This window comes from Theropithecus gelada, chromosome 4, assembly GCF_003255815.1.
Source record: "Theropithecus gelada isolate Dixy chromosome 4, Tgel_1.0, whole genome shotgun sequence".
NCBI lineage: Eukaryota > Metazoa > Chordata > Mammalia > Primates > Cercopithecidae > Theropithecus > Theropithecus gelada.
In genome coordinates, this window is record NC_037671.1 from 131,344,609 (window position 1) to 131,368,101 (window position 23,493).

The window sequence follows — 23,493 nt, forward strand, 5'->3', positions numbered from 1 at the left end:
TTTATTTGCAGCATTTTTCCAACAGCAAGTGCTCACTGTATGTCACTGTGGCATGTGTTGGTAATTCTCACAATATTTCAAACTTTTCCATTATTATCATATCTGTGATGGTGACCTGAGATCGGTAATCTTTGGTACTACTATTGTAATTGTTTTAGGGCACCACAAACCATGTCCGTGTAAAACAGCAAGCTTAATTAATAAAATGTGTGTTATCTGACTGTTCCACACACTGACCGTTCCCCCATCTCTTCCTTTCCTTGGGCCTTCCTCTTGCCTAAGGCACAACCATATTAAAATTAGGCCAGTTAATAGCTCTACAATGCCCTCTTGGTGTTAAATTCAGTTGCAAGTCTCAACTTCAAAGCAAAAGGCAGAAATGATTGAGCTCAGTGAGGACGTCATGTTGAAAGCCAGCATAAGCTAAAAGCAAGGCCTCTTGCACCAGTTAGCCAAGTCGAAAATGCACAGGAAAAGTTCTTGAAGGAAGTTTAAAAATGCTACTCCAGTGAACACACAAATGAGAAAATGAAACAGCCTTATTGCTGATATGGAGAAAGCTTGAGTGGTCTGGATAGAAGATCAAACCGGTCACAACATTCCCTTAAGCCAAAGCCTAATCCAGAGCAAGGCCTTAACTCTCTTTGATTATATGAAGGCTGAGACAGGTGAAGAAGCAGCAGAAGAAAAATTTGAAGTTAGTAAGGTTGGTTCTTAAGGCTTATGGAAAGAAGCCGTCTCTGTAACATAAAAGTGCAAGGTGAAGCAGCAAGTGCTGGTGTAGAAACTGCAGCAAGTTCTCCAGATTTAACAAAGATCGTTGATGAAGGTGGTCACACTAAACAACAGATTTTCAATATAGACACAACAGCCTTCTATTGGAAGAAGATGACATTTAGTACTTTCAAGGTGACAGGGAAAAAAAATCAATGCCTGGTTTCAAAGCTCAAAGGACAGGTTGACTCTCTTGCAGCTGGTGACTAGAAGGTGAAGCCAATGTTCATTTACCATTAAAACCCTAGAGTCCCTAAGAATTATGCTACATCTACTCTGCGTGTGGTCATGGAATAACAAAGCCTGTGTACAGATAACAGTATACCTGTTTACAGTATGGTTTATTGAATATTTTAAGCCTGCTGTTTAGACCTACTGCTTAGAAAAGAAGATTGCTTTCAAAAGATTACTGCTCATTGACAATACATACACCTGGTCACCCAAGAGCTCTGATGGAGATGTACCTAAAGATTAATGTTGTTTTAATGCCTACTAACACAGCATCCATTCTACAGCCCATGGATCAAGGAGTAGTTTTGACATTCAAGTATTATTATTTAAGAAATATACTTTATAAGGCTATAGCTACCATAGATGGTAATTCCTGTAATTGTTCTAGGCAAAGTACCTTGAAAACCTTCTGGAAAAGTTTCACCATTGTAGATGCCACTAAGAACATTTGTGAATGATTGGAGGTCAAAATATGAACATTAATGGGAGTTTTGAAGAAGTTGATTACAACCCTCATGGATAACTTTGAAGAGGTCAAGAATTCAGCATAAAAAGTATCTGCAGATATGATAGAAATAGCAAGAGAACTAGAATTAGAAGTAGAGCCCGAAGATGTGACTTGAATTGCTTCAACCTCATGATAAAACTTGAACAGATGAGGAGCTGCTTTTTAGAGATGAGCTTAGAAAGTGGTTTCTTGAGATGGAATCTACTGCTGGTGGAGATCCTGTGAACATTGTTGAAATGACAACAAAGAATTTAGAATATTACATAAACTTAGTTGACAAAGCAGCATCAGGGTTTGAGAGGATTGACTCCAATTTTTAAAGAAGCTCTACTGTGGGTAAAGTACTATGAAACAGCATTGCATGCTATAGAGAAATCTTTCATGAAGGGAAGAGTCAATCAACATTGAAAACTTCATATTCTTGTTTTAAGAAGTTTCAACAGCCACTTCAACCTTCGGCAACCACTATCTTGATCAGTCAGCAGCCATCAACATAGAGGCAAGAGCCTCCACCAGCAAGATTACAACTAATTGAAGGCTCAGATGATTGTTAGCATTTTTTTAAAAAAGTATTTTTAAATTACATTGTTTTCTTAGACATAATATTGCACATTTAATAGACTACAGTATAGTGTAACCATAACTTTTATATGAACTGGAAAACCAACAAAAATGTATGACTCACTTTATGGTAAAATTTACTTTATTGTGGTGGTCTGGAACTGAATCCCCAATATCTCTGAGGTATGCCTGTATTCCCTCATTGAATCCTTGCAGCAACCCTATGAAATAGGTGTTATTATTAACCCCACTGACAACTGGAATATAAAAACAGGCCGGAGAAAGTAAAGGACTTGCTCAAAACCACACAGCCAATAAGTGACAAAGCCAAAGTTTCCATCCTGGCAGCTAGATTTTGTGGCCCATGAACTTGTCTCACCATCAGAGGGTTGGGCTCATGAATGGGACAATGCAATGAAGCACCCATCACAGCACTTGGTATTTAATTAGTAGTCACTCACTGGTGACTGATGTTGTTGCGGCTGCTGCTGCCGTTGTTGCTGCTGCTATTGCCATTTTTATTGTTGCTGTTGTTGCTGCTGTTGTTATTGGTACTGCTGCTATTGGTTTTGCTGTTGCTATTACTGTTGTTATTGCTATTACTGTTGTTATTGCTATTGTACTTGTTTCTACTGTTGTTGCTGCTGCTGTTATAATTATTGCTGCTGTTGCTGCTGTTGTTATTGGTACTGCTACTATTGTTTTTGCTGTTGCTATTACTGTTGTTATTGCTATTACTGTTGTTATTGCTATTGTACTTGTTTCTACTGTTGTTGCTGCTGCTGTTATAATTATTGCTGCTGTTGCTACTGCTGCTACTGTTGTTGCTGCTGTTGTTGCTGATGTTACTGCTGCTGTTGTTACTGCTGGTATTCCTACTGCTGTTGTTGCTGCTGCTGTTATTGCTTCTGTTGCTGTTGCTGTGGCTATTGTTGCTGCTGCTTTTGCTGTTGTTGATTGTGATGCTATTGTTGTTACTGATGCTTCCATTGTTATCGCTGCTGCTGTTGTTGCTACTACTGCTACTGCTGCTGTTACTGTTGTTGCCTCTGTTAGTGTTGTAGCTGTTGTTATTGCTGCTACTGTTACTGTTGCTGCTGTGACTATTGCTGCTGTTGTTTTTGTCACTACTGTTGCTGCTGTTGTTGCTTTTGTTATTGTTGAAGCTACTGTTGTTGCTGCTTTCTTGCTGTTGTTGATGCTTTTGCTGTGGTTGTTGTTTTTGTTGCTGCTGTTGCTGTTCACCTTTGTTATTGTTATAGCTACTGTTGTTGCTGCTCTTGCTGCTGCTGCTGCTGCTACTGATGTTGTTGCTGCTTCTGCTATTGCTGTTGCTGCTTTTGCTGATGTTGCTGTTGTTGGTGCTGTTATAATTCTTGCTGCTGCTGTTGTTGCTGCTGTTGCTTTTGTTGTTGCAGCTACTTTTGTTGCTCCTCTTGTTGTTGCTGCTGCTATTGCTGCTGTTGTTGCTTTTGTTATTGTTGTTGCTGCTACCATTGCTGACATTGCTGTTGCTGTTGCTGTTGTTGCTGCTACTGCTATTGTTGCTGTTTCTATTATTATTGCTGTTGTTGATTATGATGCTGTTGCTGTTGCTGCTGCTGCTGTTGCTGAAATTGTTGCTGTTGTTGTTGTTAATGCTGTTGTCATTGCTACTACTATGGCTGCTGCTGCTGTTGTTGCCACTATTGCCACTGCAGCTGCTGTTGTTGCTACTGCTGATGTTGCTGCTGTTGTTACTGTTGTGGTTGCTGCTACTATTGTTGCTACTGTTGCTTTTGTTGTTGCTGCTGCTTCTGTTGTTATTGCCATTGTTGAGTATGATGCTGTTGCTATTGCTGTCACTGCTGCTACCATTGCTGATGCTGTTGTTGCTGCTATTGTTGCTGATGTTGTCATTGCTGCTATTGTTACTGCTGTTGCTGTTATGATTGCTGCTGCTATTGCTGTTGTTATTGTTGCTTTTATTGTTGTTACTGCTCTTGCTGCTGTTGTTGCTGCTATTGCTGCTATTGTTGTAATTATTGCTGCTGCTGCTGCTGCTGTTATTACTGCTATTTCTGTTGCTACTGCTGCTGTTGCTGTTGCTATGGCTATTGTTGCTGTTGTTAACTGTGATGCTATTGCTGTTGGTGATGCTTCTGTTGCTATTGCTGTTGCTGATACTGTTGCTATTGTTGCTTTTGTTATTGTTGCTGTTGTTGCTGCTGCTGCAACTGTTGCTGTTGCTGCTGCTGCTATTATTGTTGCTGCTGCTGTTGCCATTGTTACTGCTGCTATTGTTGCTGCTGTTGTTGCTGATGCTGCTACTGTTGCTATTGCTGTTGCTGCTACTACTGCTGCTGGTGCTGCTGCTACTGTTGTTGCTACTATGGTAATGATTGCTGCTGCTGCTGTTACTGCTATTACTACTACTACTTCTGTTGTTGCTGCTGCTGCTGTTATTGCTTCTACTCCTGTTGTTGCTACTGCTGCTCTTGCTATTTCTGTGGCTATTGTTGCTACTGTTGTTGCTCTTAATTGTGATGCTGTTGATTCTGTTGCTATCGTTGCTACTATTGCTAAAATTATTGCTGCTGTTGTTGCTATTGTTGCTTTTGTTGTTACTATTGCTGTTGCTTTTGTTATTGTTGCTACTGCTGCTGTTATTGCTGCTGCTGCTCCTGTTGTTACTGTTGCTATTGCTATTGCTAATACTATTGTTGCTGCTGCTGTTGCTCATGTTGTTACTGTTGCTATTGCTGTTACTACTGAGGCTGCTATTGTTGCTATAGCTGTTGCTGCTGATGGTATTACTGTTGCCATATCTGTTGCTGCTACTGTTACTGTTGCTGTTGTTATTACTATTGTTGCTACTGTTGCTTTTGTTGTTGTTACTGCTGCTGTTGTTGCTGATGTTTCTGCTGTTGTTACTGCAGTTACTACTGTTATTACTGTTGTTGCTGCTGTTACTAGTATTGCTGCTACTGTTGCTGCTGTTGTTGCTTTTGTTGTTCCTGCTGCTGCTTCTATTGCTACTGTTATTTCTGCTGCTGCAGTTGTTGTTATTGTTGTTGGCACAGAGACCAGAGGAGCTCAACTGACTTGAGTGTACCTCCCCATCTGGAGCTTTAGAGAATTCCAAAACCATAGGGTTATTTGGGTAAGCTTCTGCCATCCCTCGTCTCAGATTGGATTTGTCCAGAAATTGAGACAAAACTAACCAACTCCAGGTTGGGGAAATTCTGTGAGATGCTGGGTGGCTGGGAGCAGCCCACACCTGATTCAATATTGCTATCAACAGAAACAGGTCCAAAAGGCATGGCTGGTAACAATAAAATGAAGAAAGCAGCATTTATACGATGAATATCAGCAATGTCCTGGCATTCACGAAGACAAGATGATTGAGAAAACTTGCAATTTGAACAAATGTTTTGATTGCATTCTTCATTTATCAAGCTGTTGAAAAGTAAATACACTTTGAAAAAATAATTTTTCAAATTCTATTTGCTTAACTAATGATAACAATGTCTAGATTTTGCAATCTTTATCATTAACTGATATAAGATTAAGTTTAGCCTTTACCCACATTCTCTATTACAAAGAAAGGTGAACACCCTAAATAAAAAAGGAACTTATTTAGGCCAGTACCAATTCAATAAGAGAATTTTAGGAATAACTCTGTCAACATGAGTTATCAACAAGTTCTGTCCATTTTCTTTGTGAGACCCACCATTCAGAATACATTGCAAGACTAATCATGAACAAAGTTTATAATCATTTGTTGTTCCTCTTATTTATTACCCACTTTATTTTGGTTTTCAGCCTCCTCATAATTTCTTTCTCCCCTCTCCATTTTTATTTCTTATTGCAGACCAAGAAAAAATAAAGAAAAGATGATTTACCTCCAAGTTCAGAAACTAGACATTCCATTGAACTAAGAAGAGAGACAATTGCTCCTGTCATGACCTAGCTTTGATGGCAGCAAGACCAAAAGCAGAAATTCCTGCACTCATCACAAAGCCGTACAACTCAACCGAACTTACCCCTGAGCCCTATCAACCTATGTCTACAGCCAGTGGAGTCTATTGTACACTGTGGAAAAATACCTATGGGAACAGATCCTGCCAAGTTCTTCCAGTTCACTTTATTCTCAGCATTCCTAGGACATTGGACATTGGTTTTCTGGAGGGTTTTTTCCAATCTTTGTGTTTTTAAAATTTGATTATTTTCTCTACAATGCCATCTAACCAGAATACACAGGGGAACTGTGGGCCAGGGAAACAAAGTAGAAAAAAGTCTGAAAAACAGAAAAGTTGGGAGAGGAGCATCTATTTTCTTAAAGAAATAAAACACCCAAAACAATATAAAATTGTCCAGAATGTATGTCAAGAACTTTAGATAGGCCTTTCAATAACATAGGTGAAGATATTTTTGAAAATACATTGATTATTATCTAGGTTAGACTTAAAGTGAATCTCAAATAAAAGAATCAGGAATACAACTTAAGTAATCATGAGGTCCTTCCATATTTAGACTGGGTAAGCATGAACATGTATTTTCTACAAAAGATCTTGAGAAGAGTTCAATAAAAATGTTAGCATTATAAAACCATTGATGATAATTTTTTAGTCTGGTAAAAATGTCTCAAAATTTGTGGATATTAAAATATATGTTAATATTTTATAAAAGTAATATAAATACATTTTTAAAAGCTAAATATTATGAGGCTTATAATGAGAAACAAAATTTCCTCGCCCTATTTCACCTCTACTAATTTCTTAGAGAAAATTTTCAACTATTTTAGGTGAATTTTCCCCCTGAGATTCATCTCCATACATCTAAATAACTTCTTTATTTTGACATTTCTTGATTTTTTGGTTTAAATATTAACTATTTACTTTTCAATATAAAAGATAAAAATGTAGCTGTCTTCATCTCTCCCTTCATCCCAACACACAGCTTTTCTGTTCCCTTTAAACTTTTATTTAACACACATTTTTATTAAATCAAATACTGAACTTTCATGTCATTGTGGCTATTAACACTGAGTCACTTAGTGTACTATGATTATGCTTCCTTTCTTTTATAGTATGTCACTTTTCCTGAACACTGGTTTTTTTTTTTTTTATTGCTTTGTTTTCTACATATTCATCATTAATTTTCCTCTAAGCTGTCTGACAGAATAATAGTTCTCCCCTCAATGTTTTCAAATACATCACACATTGGTTTCTCTTTTCTTTTGTTCTGAGAGACCTCCCACCTGGAGCCCCCAGCCCTCCTGCTCCACTGTGGCCTGGTGAATCTCTAGGTCTGCAGCAGGACTGTTGCCCTGGGCTCTCTCTCCCCACCTTCCTGGGTGTTCCTTTTGTCTCCTGTCTCCTGGATGCCATCTCCTTCTTGATTTTTGTCACATTTTAAAGAAGCATAACTTCCAGGAGCTTCCTGAGAAAGCAGGCACGCCTGTCCTCCCACAGTCTCTTCTGTGGCATCAAATGTTGAAACCTGAAAATGACATTTCTCAGAGCCTTCACCACCTGGCTTCCTATAAGGCTCTACCAGTGGGTCACACTGCCAGAGATGGGAAGGAAGGAGCAAGAAAGAAGAGAAACGTTGATATTATAGGCTGTAGAATTGCCCCATAGGCTGAATTCATACCCTCATCAGATCTCTTAAACAAAAGTTACAAAATGGGTAGGAAGGAGGGAATCTCAGAATTGGAATGGAGACACTGAGTGATCTGAAGATCTTGAACCCCCATGATATAGTTTGGCTCTGTGTCCTCATCCAAATCTCACCTTGAATTGTAATAATTCCCATGTGTCATTGGAGGTACTGAATGCAACGTAATTGAATCATGGGGGCAGGTTTTTCCTGTGCTGTTCTTGTGATAGTGAATAAGTCTCATGACATCTGACAGTTTCATAACAGGGAATTCTCCTTCACATGCCAGGACTCCTCTTGCCTGCTGTCGTGTAAGATGTGCCTTTGCTCCTCCTTTGCCTTCCACCACAATTGTGAGGCCTCCCCAGCCACATGGAACTGTGAGTCAAACCTTTTACAACTTTATAAATTACTCAGTCTGGGGTATGTCTTTATTAGTATCATGAGAACAGAATAATATGATAAATTGGTACCAGTGTCAAATAAAAGTGTTGAACTCTATAAAATATTTAAAGAGATTTATTCTGAGCCAAATGTGAGTGACCATGGCTTGTGACACAGCCCTCAGGAGGTCCTGAGAACATGTGCCCAAGGTGGTCAGGGCACAGCTTGGTTTTATACATTTTAGAGAAGCATGAGGCATCAATCAAATGCATTTAAGAAATACATTGAATTGGTCCAGAAAGGCAGGACAACTCAAAGTGAGGAGGGCATGGCAGCAGCTTCCAGACTATAGGTGAAGTTAAATATTTTCTGGTTGACAATTGGTTGAGTTTGTCTAAAGATCTGGAATTGATAGAAAGGGAATGTTAGGTTAAGACAAAGATTGTGGAGGTCCGTTCCAAAATGGCCAAATAGGAACAGCCCCAGTCTGCAGCTCCCAGCATGATCAATGCAGAAGACGGTGATTTCTGTATTTCCAACTGAGGTACCTGGTTCACCTCATTGGGTCTTGTTGGACAGTTGGTGCAGCCCACAGAGGGTGAGCTGAAGCAGGGTGGGGTGTTGCCTCACCCGGGAAGCACAAGAGGTTGGGGGATTTCCCTTTCTTAGCCAAAGGAAGCCATGACAGACTGTACCTGGAAAAATGGTACATTCCTGCTAAAATACTGCACTTTTCCAACAGTCTTAGCAAATGGCACAACAGGAGATTATATCCTGCACCTGGCTTGGTGGGTTCCATACCCACAGAGCCTTGCTCACTGCTAGCATAGCAGTCTGAGATCGACCTACAGGGCAGCAGCCTGGCAGGGGGAGGGGTGTCCACCATTGCTAAGGCTTGAGTAGCTAAACAAAGCTGCCAGAAATCTCAAATGCAGCAGAGCCCACTGCAGTGATGCAAGGCTTGCTGCCTCTATAGACTCCACCTCTGGGGTCAGAGCATAGCTGAACAAAAGGCAGCAGAAACTTCTGCGGACTTAAATGCCCCTGTCTGACAGCTCTAAAGAGAGCAGTGGTTCTCCCAGCACAGTTTTTGAGCTCTGAGAATGGACAGACTGCCACCTCAAGACTTCTCAAGGTGTCTCTACTGAGACACCTCCCAGTAGAGGCTGACTGACACCTCATACAGGCGGGTGCCCCTCTGGGACAAAGCTTCCAGAGAAAGGATCAGGCAGCAGTATTTACTGTTCTGCAGCCTCTGCTGGTGATACCCAGGCAAACAGGGTCTGGAGAGGACCTCCAACAAACTCCAACAGACCTGCAGCTGAGGGACCTGACTGTTAGAAGGAAAACTAACAAACAAAGGAATAGCACCAACATCAACAAAAAGGACATCCACACCAAAACCCCATCTGTAGGTCACCAACATCAAAGACCAAAGGTAGATAAAACCACAAAGATGGGGAAAAACCAGAGCAGAAAAGCCAAATATTTTAAAAGCCAGAGCACTTCTTCCCTCCAAAGGATCACAGCTCCTCATCAGCAATGGAACAAAGCTGGATGGAGAAAGACTTTAACGAGTTGACAGAAGTAGGCTTCAGAAGGTCAGTAGTAACAAACTTCTCTGAGCTAAAGGAAGATGTTTGAACCCATTGCAAGGAAGTTAAAAACCTTGAAAAAAGATTAGACAAATGGCTAACTAGAAAAAACAGTGTAGAGAAGACCTTAAATAACTTAATGGAGCTGAAAACTATGACACAAGAACTACATGACACATACACAAGCTTCAGTAGCCGATTTGATCAAGTGGAAGAAAGGGTATCAGTGACTGAATATCAAATTAATGAAATAAAGCAAGAAGAGAAGTTTAGAGAAAAAAGAGTAAAAAGAAATGAACAAAGCTGCCAAGAAATATGGGGCTATGTGAAAAGACCAATTCTATGATTGATTGGTGTACCTGAAAGTGACAGGGAGAATGAAACCAAGTTGGAAAATCCTCTTCAGGGTATTATTCAGGAGAACTTCCCCAACCTAGCAAAACAGGCCAACATTCAAATTCAGGAAATACAGAGAACACCACAAAGATACTCCTTGAGAAGAGCAACCGCAAGAAACATAACTGTCAGATTCATCAAGGTTGAAATGAAGGAAAAAATGTTAAGGGCAGCCAGTGAGAAAGGTTAGGTTACCCACAAAGGGAAGCCCATCAGACTAACAGCAAATCTCTTGGCAGAAACTCTATGAGCCAGAAGAGAGTGGGGGCCAATATTCAACATTCTTAAAGAAAAGAATTTTGAACCCAGAATTTCATATCCAGCCAAACTAAGCTTCATAAGTGAAGGAGAAATAATATCCTTTACAGACAAGCAAATGCTGAGAGATTTTGTCACCACCAGGCCTGCCTTACAAGAGCTGCTGAAGGAAGCACTAAACATAGAAAGAAAAAACTGGTACCAGCCACTGCAAAAACATGCCAAATTGTAAAGACCATTGATGCTAGGAAGAAACTGCATGAATTAACGGGCGAAATAATCAGCTAACATCATAATGACAGGATCAAATTCACACATAACAATATTAACCTTAAATGTAAATGGGCTAAATGCCCCATTAAAAGACACAGACTGGCAAATTGGATAAAGAGTCAAGACCCATCTGTGTGCTGTATTCAGGAGACCCATTTCACATGCAAAGACTCACATAGGCTCAAAATAAAGGGATGGAGGAAGATCTACCAAGCAAATGGAAAACAGAAGAAAAAAAAAAAAAAAAAAGCAGGAGTTGCAATTCTAGTCTCTGATAAAACAGACCTTAAACCAGCAAAGATCAAAAGAAACAAAGAAGGCCATTACATAATGGTAAAGGGATCAATTAAAAAAAAAAAAAAGCTGACTATCCTAAATATATATACACCCAGTACAGGGGCAACTAGATTCATAAAGCAAGTCCTAAGAGACCTATAAAGAGACTTAGACTCCCACACAATAATAATGAGAGACTTTAACACCCCACTGTCAATGTTAGATAAATGAGACAGAAGTTTAACAAGGATATCCAGGACTTGAATTCAGCTCTGCACCAAGTGGACCTAGTAGACATCTACAGAACTCTCCACCCCAAATCAACAGAATATACATTCTTCTCAGCACCACATTGCACTTATTCCAAAATTGACCACATAGTTGGAAGTAAAGCACTCCTCAGCAAATGTAAAAGAACAGAAATCACAACAAACTGTCTCTTAGACCACAATGCAATCAAATTAGAACTCAGGATTAAGAAACTCACTCAAAACCACACAGCTACATGGAAACTGGACAACCTGCTCCTGAATGACTACCGGGTAAACAATGAAATGAAGACAGAAATAAAGATGTTTTTTGAAACCAATGAGAACAAAGACACAATGTACCGGAATCTCTGGGACACATTTAAAGCAGTGTGTAGAGGGAAATTTATAGCACTAAATGCCCATGAGAGAAAGCTGGAAAGATCTAAAATTGACACCCTAACGTCACAATTAAAAGAATGAGAGAAGCAAGAGCAAACAAATTCAAAAGCTAGCAGAAGGCAAGAAATAACTAAAATCAGAGCAGAACTGAAGGAGATAAAGACACAAAAAAAATCCTTTAAAAAATCAATGGATCCAGGAGCTGGTTTTTTGAAAAGATCAACAAAATTGATAGACTCCTAGCAAGACTAATGAAGAAGAAAAGAGAGAAGAATCAAATAGATGCAATAAAAAATGATAAAGGGGATATCACCACCGATCCCACAGAAATACAAACTACCATCAGAGAATACTATAAACTCCTCTATGCAAATACACTAGAAAATCTAGAAGAAATGGATGAATTCCTGGACACATATACCTTCCCAAGACTAAACCAGGAAGAAGTGGAATCTCTGAATAGACCAATAACAGGCTCTGAAATGGAGGCAATAATTAATAGCCTATCAACCAAAAAAAAGTCCAGGACCAGGCAGATTCACAGCCGAATTCTACCAGAGGTACAAAGAGGAGCTGGTACCATTCCTTCTGAAACTATTCTGATCAATAGAAAAAGAGGGAATCCTCCCTAACTCATTTTATGAGGCCAGCATCATCCTGATACCAAAGCCTGTCAGAGACACAACAAAAAAAAGAGAATTTTAGATCAATGTCCCTGATGAACATCAATGTAAAAATCCTCAATAAAATACTGGCAAACCGAATCCAGCAGCACATCAAAAATGTTACCAACTCAATCAAGTCAGCTTCATCCCTGGGATGCAAGACTGGTTCAACATACACAAATCAATAAGCATGATTCATCACATAAACAGAACCAAAGACAAAAACCACATGATTATGTCAATAGATGCAGAAAAGCCCTTTAACAAAATTCAACAGCCCTTCATGCTAAAAACTCCCAATAAACTAGGTATCGATGGAATGTATCTCAAAATAATAAGAGCTACTTATCACAAACCCACAGCCAATATCATACTGAATGGGCAAAAACTGGAAGCATTCTCTTTGAAAACTGGCACAAGACAGGGATGCCCTCTCTCATCACTCCCATTCAACATAGTGTTGAAAGTTCTGGCTGGGGCAATCAGGCAAGAGAAAGAAAGAAAGTGTATTCACTTAGAAAAAGAGGAAGTCAAATTGTCCCTGTTTGCAGATGACATGACTGTATATTTAGGAAACCCCATTGTCTCAGTCCAAAATCTCCTTAAGCTGACAAGCAACTTCAGCAAAGTTTCAGGATACAAAATCAATGAGCAAAAATCACAAGCATTCCTATATACCATTAACAGACAAACAAAGAGCCAAATCATGAGTGAACTCCCATTCACAATTGCTACAAAGAGAATAAAATACCTAGGAATCCAACTTACAAGCAAAGACCTCTTCAAGGAGAACTACAAACCACTGATCAACAAAATAAAAGAGGACAGAAACAAATGGAAGAACATTCCAAGCTCATGGATAAGAAGAATCAATATCGTGAAAATGGCCATACTGCCCAAGGTAATTTATAGATTCAATGCCATCCCCATCAAGCTACCGATGACTTTCTTCACAGAATTGGCAAAAAATACTTTAAAGTTCATATAGAACCAAAAAAGCACTCACATTGCCAAAACAATCCTAAGCAAAAAGAACAAAGCTGGAGGCATCACACTACCTGACTTCAAACTATGCTACAAGGCTACAGTAACCAAATCAGCATGGTACTGGTACCAAAACAGATACATAGACCAATGTAACAGAACAGAGGCCTCAGAAATAACACCACACATCTACAACCATGTGATCTTTGACAAACCTGACAAAAACAAGAAATAGGGAAAGGATTCCCTATTTAATAAATGGTGCTGGGAAAACTGGCTAGCCATATGTAGAAAGCTGAAATTGGATCCCTTCCTTACACCTCACACAAAAATTAATTCAAGGTGGATTAAAGACTTAAATGTTAGACCTGAAACCATAAAAACCCTAAAAGAAAATCTAGGCAATACCATTCAGGACATAGGCATGGGCAAGGACTTCATGACTAAAACACTAAAAGCAATAGCAACAAAAGCCAAAATAGATAAATTGGATCTAATTAAAGAGCTTCCACACAGCAAAAGAAACTACCATCAGAGTGAACAGGAAACCTACAGAATGAGAGAAAACTTTTGCAATCTACCCATCTGACAAAGGGCTAATATCCAGAATCTACAAAGAAATCAAACAAATTTATAAGAAAAAAACAAACAACCCCATCAAAAATTGGGCAAAGGATATGGACAGACAATTCTCAAAAAAGACATTTATGCAGCCAACAGACAAATGAAAAAATGCTTATCAACACTGGTCATCAGAGAAATGCAAATCAAAACCACAGTGACATACCATCTCACACAAATTAGAATGGCAATCATTAAAATGTCAGGAAACAACAGATGCTGAAGAGGATGTGGAGAAATAGGAATGCTTTTGGTGGGAGTGTTGGTGCTGTTGGTGGGAGTGTAAATTAGTTCAACCATTATGAAGACAGTGTGGCGATTCCTCCATGATCTAGAACTAGAAATACCATTTGACCCAGCAATCCCATTACTGGGTATATACCCAAAGGATTATATATCCTGCTACTGTAAAGACACATGAACATGTATGTTTATTGCAGCACTATTCACAATAGCAAAGACTTGGAACCAACCCAAATGTCCATCAGTGATAGACTGGAATAAGAAAATGTGGTACATATACACCATGGAAACTATGCAGCCATAAAAATGGATGAGTTCATGTCCTTTGCAGGGACATGGAAGAAGCTGGAAACCATCATTCTGAGCAAACTGTCACAAGGACAGAAAACCAAATACTGCATGTTCTCACTCATAGGTGGGAATTGAACAATGAGAACACTTAGACACAGAGAGGAAACATCATACACTGGGGCCTGTTGTGGGGTGAGGGGCTGAGGGAGGGATGCCATTAGGAGAAATACCCAATGTAAATGATGAGTTAATGGGTGCAGCAAACCAATACGGCACTGTGTACCTGTGTATCAAACCTGCACGTTGTGCACATGTACCCTAGAACTTAAAGTATAATAAAATAAATAAATAAATAAAGATTGTAGAGACCAAAGTTATCTTGAAGTCTTACAGTGGCTGCCCTTAGAGACAACAGATGACAAATGTTTCCTATTCAGATCTTAGTTAATCTCTTTAGGATTGGGACAGTCTGGAAGACAAAGATCTAGCTATGTCAATAGATTCTTTACAGATGCAAATTTTTCCCCACAAAGAACAGCTTTACAGGACCATTTCAAAATATGGCAAAGAAACATGCTTTGGGGTAAAATATTTTTATTTTCTTCCTTGTCTTGTAATGTTATGCCAGAGTCAGGTTGGAAAGTAAGTCATGATATACAGGGTTAAATAAAGCCTATCTGATGAAAATTTATAATTTGTAGGGCATGACTCCCCTGGCCCCTTAGATAGGAATTTGGTCAAGATAAAATAAAAATCAGAGTTTAGTCCTCACCAGGTAGTGGTGTGCTGCTGTAGAGATACCTGAAAATGTGGAAGTGACTTTGTAACTAGGTGACAGGCAGAGGTTGGAACAGTTTGGAGGGCTCAGAAGAAAACAGGAAGATGTGGGACAGTTTGGAACTTCCTAGATACTTGTTGAATGGCTGATAGTGACATGGACAATGAAGTCCAGGCTTAGGTGGTCTCAGATGGAGATGAGGAACTTGTTGAGAACTGGAGCAGAGGTGACCCTTGTTATGCTTTAGCAAAGAGATTGATGGCATTTTGCCCCTGCCATAGAGATTTGTGGAATTTTGAGCTTGAGAGAGAAGATTCAGGGCATCAGGTGGAAGAAATTTCTAAGCAGCAAAGCATTCAAGAGGTGACTTGGGTGCTGCTAAAAGCATTCAGTTTTATTTATTTACAAAGATGTGGCTTGGAATTGGAACTTACGTTTAAAAGGGAAGGAGAGCATAAAAGTTAGGAAAATTTGCAGCCTGATGATGCAATAGAAAAGAAAAACTTCCTTTCTGAGGAGAAATCCAAGCCACTGTGGAAATTTGCATAAGTAGCTAGGGGCCAAATGTTAATCCCCAAGACAATGGGGACAATGTCTCTAGGGCATGTCAGAGAACTTTGTGGCAGCCCCTCCCATCAAATGCCTGGAGAAGTAGGAGGAAAAAATGGTTTCATGGGTCAGCCCCAGGGCCCCCCACTCTGTGCAACCTAGGGACTTTTTGGCCTGCATGCCAGCCACTCCAGCTGTGGTTAAAGAGGCCAAGATACAACTCAGGGTGTGGCTTCAGAGGGTGCAAGCCCCAATCCTTGGCAGCTTCCATTTGGTGTTGAGCCTGCAGATGCCCAGAAGTCAAGAATTGAGGTTTGGGAACCTCCACCTAGATTTCAGAGGGTGTATGGAAATGCCTGAATTTCCAGGCAGAAGTTGCTATAGGGATGAACCCTCATGGAGAATCTGTGCTAGGGCAGTGCGGAAGGGAATGTGGAGTTGGAGCCACCACACAGAGTACCCATGGGGGCACTGCCTAGTGGAGCTGTGAGAAGAGGGTCACTGTCTTCCAGACTCCAGAATAGTAGATCCACCAACAGCTTGCACTGTGTGCCTGGAAAGCTGCAGACACTCAACACCAGACTGTGAAAGCAGCAGTGAGTGGGGGGAGCTGTAACCCGCAAAGCCACAGGGGTGGAGCTGCTCAAGGCCGTGGGAGCCCACCCCTTGTATCAGCATGACCTGAAAGTGTGACATGGAGTCAAAGGAAATTATTTCAGTGCTTCAAGACTTGACTGCTGCATTGGATTTTGGACTTGCATGGGGCCTGTATCCCTTTGTTTTGGCCAATTTATCTCATTTGGAATGGGTGTATTTACTCAATGCCTGTACCCCCTTGTATCTAGGAAGTAACTAACTTGCTTTTGATTTTACAGGCTCATAGAAGGAAGGTACTTGCCTTGTCTCAGATGAGACTTTGGATTGTGGACTTTTGAGTTAATGCTGCAATGAGTTAAGACTTTGGGGGACTATTGGGAAAGCATGATTGGTTTTGAAATGTGAGGACATGAGATTTGGGAGGGACCAAAGGTGGAATGACATGGTTTGGCCTGGGGTACCCTGCCAAATCTCACCTCGAATTGTAATAATCCCCATGTGTCAAGGGTGGGGCCAGGTGGAGATAATTGAATCATGGGAGCAGTTTCCCCCACACTGTTCTCTTGGTAATGAGTAAGTCTCATGAAATCTGATGGCTTTATAAATGAGAGTTCCTGTGCACAATCTCTCTTGCCTACTGCCATGTAAGATGTGCCTTTGCTCTTCCTTTCCTTCCACCATGATTATGAGGCCTCCCCAGCCATGTAGAGCTGTGAGTACATTAAACCTATTTCCTTTATAAATTACCCAGTCTCAGATACGTCTTTTTAGCAGTGTGAGAACAGACTAATACACCCCAAATCCCCTGAACCTCTTTTGCCAAAAGATGCAACCTCTCTTTTCCTTTTTGAGAAAAATAAACTTCCCTTGCTTGAACACTTGTAATCATCTCATCTGAGGTAGCTGCCTTAAGAGGGAATGCCAGTACTCCTTAAGACCTCCTCCACCCGTTATTGCCCCTAGATATGTCTAGAGTAGATTCTCATGTACATCTCAAGAGAAGTCAAAAGACTCCAGTCTAGGAAAGATATAGCTTAAATATGAAAAGAATTTCAAGATTTTTTAACTTACATTGGCAGAAGTCAGGGGGGATATTTAGAAATAAATTGCAATGATGCTAGACCCAGGAGGGTGAATGTAACATTGGAGCAAGTCAAATTTCTCAATATGAGTTCCCTAATGCAAGATTCTAGATTTAATGTGCTAGCTGAACCATTGGTCACTAGTTCCAGTAATTTGCAGACCAACAACTTTAGAAAAGATGTAAGGGAAGGTTTTCATAATTTATAATGAGGAAGGGCTTCTTAGGTAAGAACAAAATCCAGGAGACTTTAAAAAAAAGATTGATCCATTTGGCTACACAAAATAAGACAGTTAAGTGAAGCTACATGAGTAACATACACGCACCATCATACAGACCAAAAACAAATTTAATAGATGAGTGACAGATTTGGAAAAACATTTTCAGCATATAAAAAATACCCGAAGGACTTCTGTCTAATAGAAATAAGGGGCTACTAAAAATCAATAAGAAAAAGACAGTAAGGGAAAAAAAGATCCAAGAATACAAATATTTAGAGCAGGTAACATAAAATGGCCAATTAAGTTATGAAAAAGATCTGTATCTTCATTGCTAATCAGAAAAATACAAATTAAAATAACAATGAAATAGTTTTCATTCATCAGATTAATTTTTGAAATTAATAAAATTGAAAATATTGGGTGTGGACAAGGGTGTAAGTAAACTTTCCTAATTGCTGGTAGGAGTATTGATTGATACATTCCTTTAAGAAGGCAATTTGGCAGTGTCCATCAATATTACAAATGGGCATGTCTGTGACCCAACAATTTTACTCCTATCTATCTTAGAAAAACACAATAGTACATACCGAGGCATTTCAGAGATATTCATTGCATCCTTTATTGATGACAGCAAAATTAGAAATAACCAAAGTTCATAAATATGAGGAATGCTTACATAGTGGTTATATCCACTCCTCAGTTAAAGAGGAATGAAAAAGCCTTATAAATGCTCCATCGAAAGACCTCCAAGATGAAGGGCAAATCCAGGTTTTAGAACAACAGTATGGGAAAGAGGATGAACTCTCACCGATGGCCCGTGAAGAGGGCGTCTGGGACTGGGCAGTGGGCAAGGAGACATTTTAGATTTTCCTGTAATTCTTGCATTTTTACTCTTTCATGTGCTTGTTCATGCCATATGTTCAAGTCACTTTAAAACATAAATTATTAACTCTGGAAAATAATTTGGTAGTTTCATTAAAAAACTAAATACGCACTTATCATATGACCCACCAGTTGCACTCCTGAGCGTTTATCCCGGTAGTGAAAACAAATGTCCACACAAAATCCTATACACAATTGTTCACAACAGCTTTATTTGTAATAGTTAAAAACAACCAAAATGTCCCTCTATAGGTGAATGGTTTAACACAGTGTTGTATATCCATGACAAGCAATACTACTTATCAAGAAAAACAATGCACACACAATGAGAATGGATCTCAAGGGCATTATGCTGAGTGATAAAAGCCAATCTTGAAAGGTCATTTTTTAGATGGAAAACAGATTGGTAGCTGATTATGGTAGTGGTCACATAAATCTACACATGTTAAAACAACATAGAACTACATATTATATACATACTGCGCAAATGACAGTTTCCCGGTTTTGATATTGTACTATAATTAAAGAGGCTGAAACCACCAAGAGACTAGGTGAAGGATAACCAGGACCCCTCTGTACTATCTCTGCAACTTCCTATAAACCCATAATTATTTTGAAATAAAATTTTAAAAAATAAATGACTGAACATACAGTATTTCTAAAATTAAAATCCCAAAAGAGACCATTTCCCTATAGCAATGTGACTTGAAGTTATCAATTATGGTACCTTTGAAATCTGAAAAAAAAATATAGTTCCTCTCCCCAGAAAAATACATAACCAAAACTTATACGAATGTTCACAGACTTTATTGATTCCTCACCCAGTTAAGAACTCTTGCTGTAGACATAGAAGTAGGCAAACTAAGTCCACAGGCCAAATCCAGTCCACCACCTGTTTTTTAAATAAAGTTTTATTGGCACCCAACCACACCCATTCATGTATGTATTGTCTATGGCTGCTTTCAATCTACTGTAGATCAAAATAAATCAGCTGCAGAACTGAGTTATTGCCAGAGAGACTCTCTGGCCCACAAACTTTAAAATATTTACTATCTGGTCCTTTACAGAGGAAGTTTGCCAACTCACAGGTAATAGTCCATCTCTATAACCTGAAGAAACATTGGAATAAAAAAAACAACATAAACAGAGAAGGCAATGCCTTTAACATTCTAAAACCTGCATTTCTTTTTCTATGTGCCTGGAAGTAAACATCATTTTTATGTATGCAGGCAAGTAGCCAGGTGCCAATTGGGAAAGAAAAATAAAAAGGAACATTCCTGGAACGTGGGCTGTGCTCAGCACTCTGTGAATGCGACCCAGGAGGTCCCTCGCCGTATCCCTGTGATAAGGTTGTGCTGCCCATCTCCCTAGGTCCCAGGGCCTGGGGTGTGTTCAGGGTGTGGAATTTCCAGCAGCTCCCTTGCTCTTGAGATCTGGGAGGTGACTTACAAATGGAAGGTCAACAGACTACTCAGGACTAGCTCAGGAGAATACCTCAGATTCAACACCCATTTTTCAAAAACAGTATTATTTGAATTTAACCTAAAATTTTCTAAAAGGCATATTTATTTGTCTTTGATGAAGGACATGGATTTTTTTCTTTAAATATAGGTCTTCTGGTAAGAGTTCCATGTGCTCCTTCTTGCATATACCACGTTCATAATATATTGTTTATGATTTGCAATTTCGGTTTCTTTAAAGTAGAGCTAGAACTAAAATCATTTTGAAACAATCTGAATCCCAAATCTCATATTTTTATAGCACTTTTTATTTTTACATTTGATTCTCTCATTTAATTAGATGATATTTTTAGTGATTAACATTTATTGAATATTAAGAAAGCATTTAATTTACATTAAATATAATAAAAATGTAACTCATTTTCACATTCATATTTCATCAGGTTACTTAAGTAATAAAGTTGGGCAATTTCAATACCAAGTTTAATGAGAAAAAAAAAACATATCTGGGAACAAATCCAACCTACTCTTGGTCAGCCTGTAACTCAACTGGTAGATGTGGGTGGCTGAGCACGCTAAAATGTGACTGCCTAGCAGGAGGTATGGGCTGGTCAGCTGATTTTGCAGAGGAGGGGTGGTCCTGCCAACTGACTAAGTAGAATCTGGTTTTGTGAGCTTCTCCTAAGCCCAATGCTGATATTTTAAACAAAACATACAATTGTTTTTATTTCCCTCACACAAGCCTCATTGAAGAGAACCACATATATAAAACACCACCCTGATAAAACCCCAAGAATAAAACTCTTCTCTTTCTCTGTTTGGCAAATCTTAACACAAGATCCATGATTAGCAAGGATTCTGAAACAAGGACTCAGGTCAGCCTGAGTGCCCTCCATTAAGTTCTGGAATCAAAAGTGACTTGGCAAAGACATCTTTCCCAAAACAGTTTGACTCCGCTTTACATCATCAGACAAATGGGTCTTAGGCTCAAGTTGACATTCTGATGTCTTTGGCAACAATTCTTTGAGGCAGGAAGATGTGAAATAAGAGGCTGTCCTTGTCCATTTCCTCTCCAGCTGCTGGAATTTTCAGGTTTCTGTGACATCAATGTTGTTTCATTCTACACCTTCCCTGGCTAGTCTAGAATATAATAAATCTTGTGCCATTAATGCTTTTCCTCAGTCACAGAGCACACAAGGCCACTCCTTCCACAAGGACTGGTCCTGGCAAAACTGAGGCATCCATCTCGCAGGTTCCCTTGTTCCCGGGCAACTCTATCCCCTTCCCACCTAGTCCATAGCCCACCTTCCCGGCTAGTCTATAGCCCTTTTCCTGTGACACCAAGAAATCTCCCCCGAGCTTCTCATCAAAAGACACAGTCACTGCCACCTGGAATCTGAGGGCTCTGCCGCAGAGTGCAGCATGGAAGCACAGGACGCTATCCTTTAAACTAACCTGGCCGTGTTGTGAAGCCAGGAGTTATGGTCCAGAGAGCCCTGGGGACTTAAATCACTTGAAGCACTTGTGTGCCCAGAGGTTCATAAAAAGCAGTGACTCTCCACACCAGGCACCCACTGTGATTCTCACATCAATGACTTGAGCTCTAAACTCTCTTTCCATCTCCAGACATTGCCATTTAGCTGTCCTGAGGGTTTCCTGCGTACACCATTTCTCACTGGAATATTACTACAGATGTTTAAAATGCCTATTATCTTTAGATCTTGATAAGAAGAATGCTGAAAAATTCTGTATTCATATTTTGCTTGCCTATTTTCTAAGCCATCTCTCATCTCCAGGAATATCATAAGCTGTTTACCCAAAAAACAGATGTCCAGTAACTATTTTTAGGTCAGGCTCAGAGACACCAGGAGCTGTGAAGCACAGCTGTTTACCTCCTGGGGCACACAATCTTATGAGGCCACAATTCCAACACAACAAATTACACTGCTCTAACCAGAACTGCACTGTGTGAGCAGTGTCACTGGAACATCAGACTACAACCACAGCACGGTGGCAAGAGTTGGTGTTGGTTTTCTATTCAATAATCCTGGATGGTGGAATAGTAACCCCAGCATTGCACTAGGCACCACAACAAGATGAGCAAGACGGACAGGTTTTGTTTTCACAGGGGGATAGAGGCAAGGAATTGGGCAGTACCATCAATGTGCCCTGGGAACAGGAAGAGCCTTGGGCTCTCAGAGTCAGAGCTCAGTCCTGCTTGCTGAGTTGGTACACATTTCCCTGGGGAGCTGACATTTAGCTGCAATTCTATAAATCAACAAGATTTTCCAGGCAGACAGGAAAGGTGGGAGAAAGCATGCTCCCTACAGAGATAGCAGCACTGGAGAATGCCTCCAGGACAGGTTTGGGGGAACACCCTTGTGGCTGAGGGACAGGATGTACGCTGGAGGTGGGGAACAGAAGGTGGAAAGGAGGGAGGCATGCCAGGACTGCACAGCCTTGGCACTGTGGGAAGAGAGGTGGGGAGGGAATGAGGGGCAACAGGAGGTGGGATTGGGTGGAGAGAAGCAAATAGATGAGAAAACAGACCTAGCAAGGAAAAAAAATGATGTGATTAGATGTGGGGCAAGAGGTCAAATGAGGAATTTAAGACAAGTCTAGTGATGAGAATGATCCCATAACAATCTAACAGAAAACAAACAAACTGGAAACTAACCCTAAATTCTCAGCAGCTTTGGAACATTTAGTATAGGAGCAAATATCTGGAGGTCTACAGGTCCTGAGATCATCAGTATCGCAGTGCACCATACAGTAACTTTGGTACAGAAAATAATCGGAAAGCATAAAAATAGGTTCAAATACTGCTATAATTTGGATGTGTGTCCCCTGAAAATCTCATGTTGAAATGTAATCCCCCCTGTTGGAGGTGGGGCCTGGTGGGAGATGATTGAGCCATGGGGGCAGATTTCTCATGAATGGTTTAGCACAATCCACTTGGGTGCTATCCTTGCCTTAGTGAGTGAGTTCTCACGAGATCCGGTCGTTTAAAAGTGCGTGGCACCTCCCCACCTCACTCTCTTGCTCTTACTTTTGCCATGTGACATGCCCTCTCCCCCTTTCCCTTCCACCATGAGGGTACACTCCCTGAGGCCTCCCCAGAAGCAAATACTGCTATGCTTCCTGTATAGACTGCAGAACTGGGAGCCAATTAAGTTTACTTTCTTTATAAATTCCCCAGTCTCAGGTATTTCTTTATAGTAATGCAAGAACAGACTAATAAGTACATTTAAAGTACTCTTTCAAAAAGCAAGAAAACATATAAGACATTTTGGAAACAGTTTCATCCAAAATTGTTAAAATGCAAATAGAGGTAAGATTTCAGGTAAGGGTAATTTCTAGTTTTCTTCTTTATAATTTTTGCATTTTCCCAATTTTCTTTAGAGTGTGTATTTCTCCAACATATTTATTAGGTAGCATTTGATGCATACAAAAGTATATATGTGACACATCGGCCACCAATAAGTCTTTTTTTCCTTAACTCATTCCTTACCCAGCCCCCTCACCACACCAAAGGGAACACTGTTCCAGTTTTGTCCGTATGATGTCCTTGC

The 23,493-nt window shown here is 40.0% G+C and overlaps 1 protein-coding gene across 1 annotated transcript in view; it reads left to right on the forward strand.

The window, feature by feature from the left end:
• SLC22A2 (solute carrier family 22 member 2) overlaps window positions 1–6,659 on the forward strand; it is a 44,104-nt gene extending 37,445 nt beyond the window's left edge. The window contains exon 11 of the mRNA XM_025383217.1: window positions 5,928–6,659. Within this exon, the coding sequence (XP_025239002.1) occupies window positions 5,928–5,994 (67 nt within the window). The 3' untranslated portion in view covers window positions 5,995–6,659. The remainder of the gene's footprint in view (window positions 1–5,927) is intronic.
• The last annotated feature ends 16,834 nt before the right edge of the window (window positions 6,660–23,493 follow it).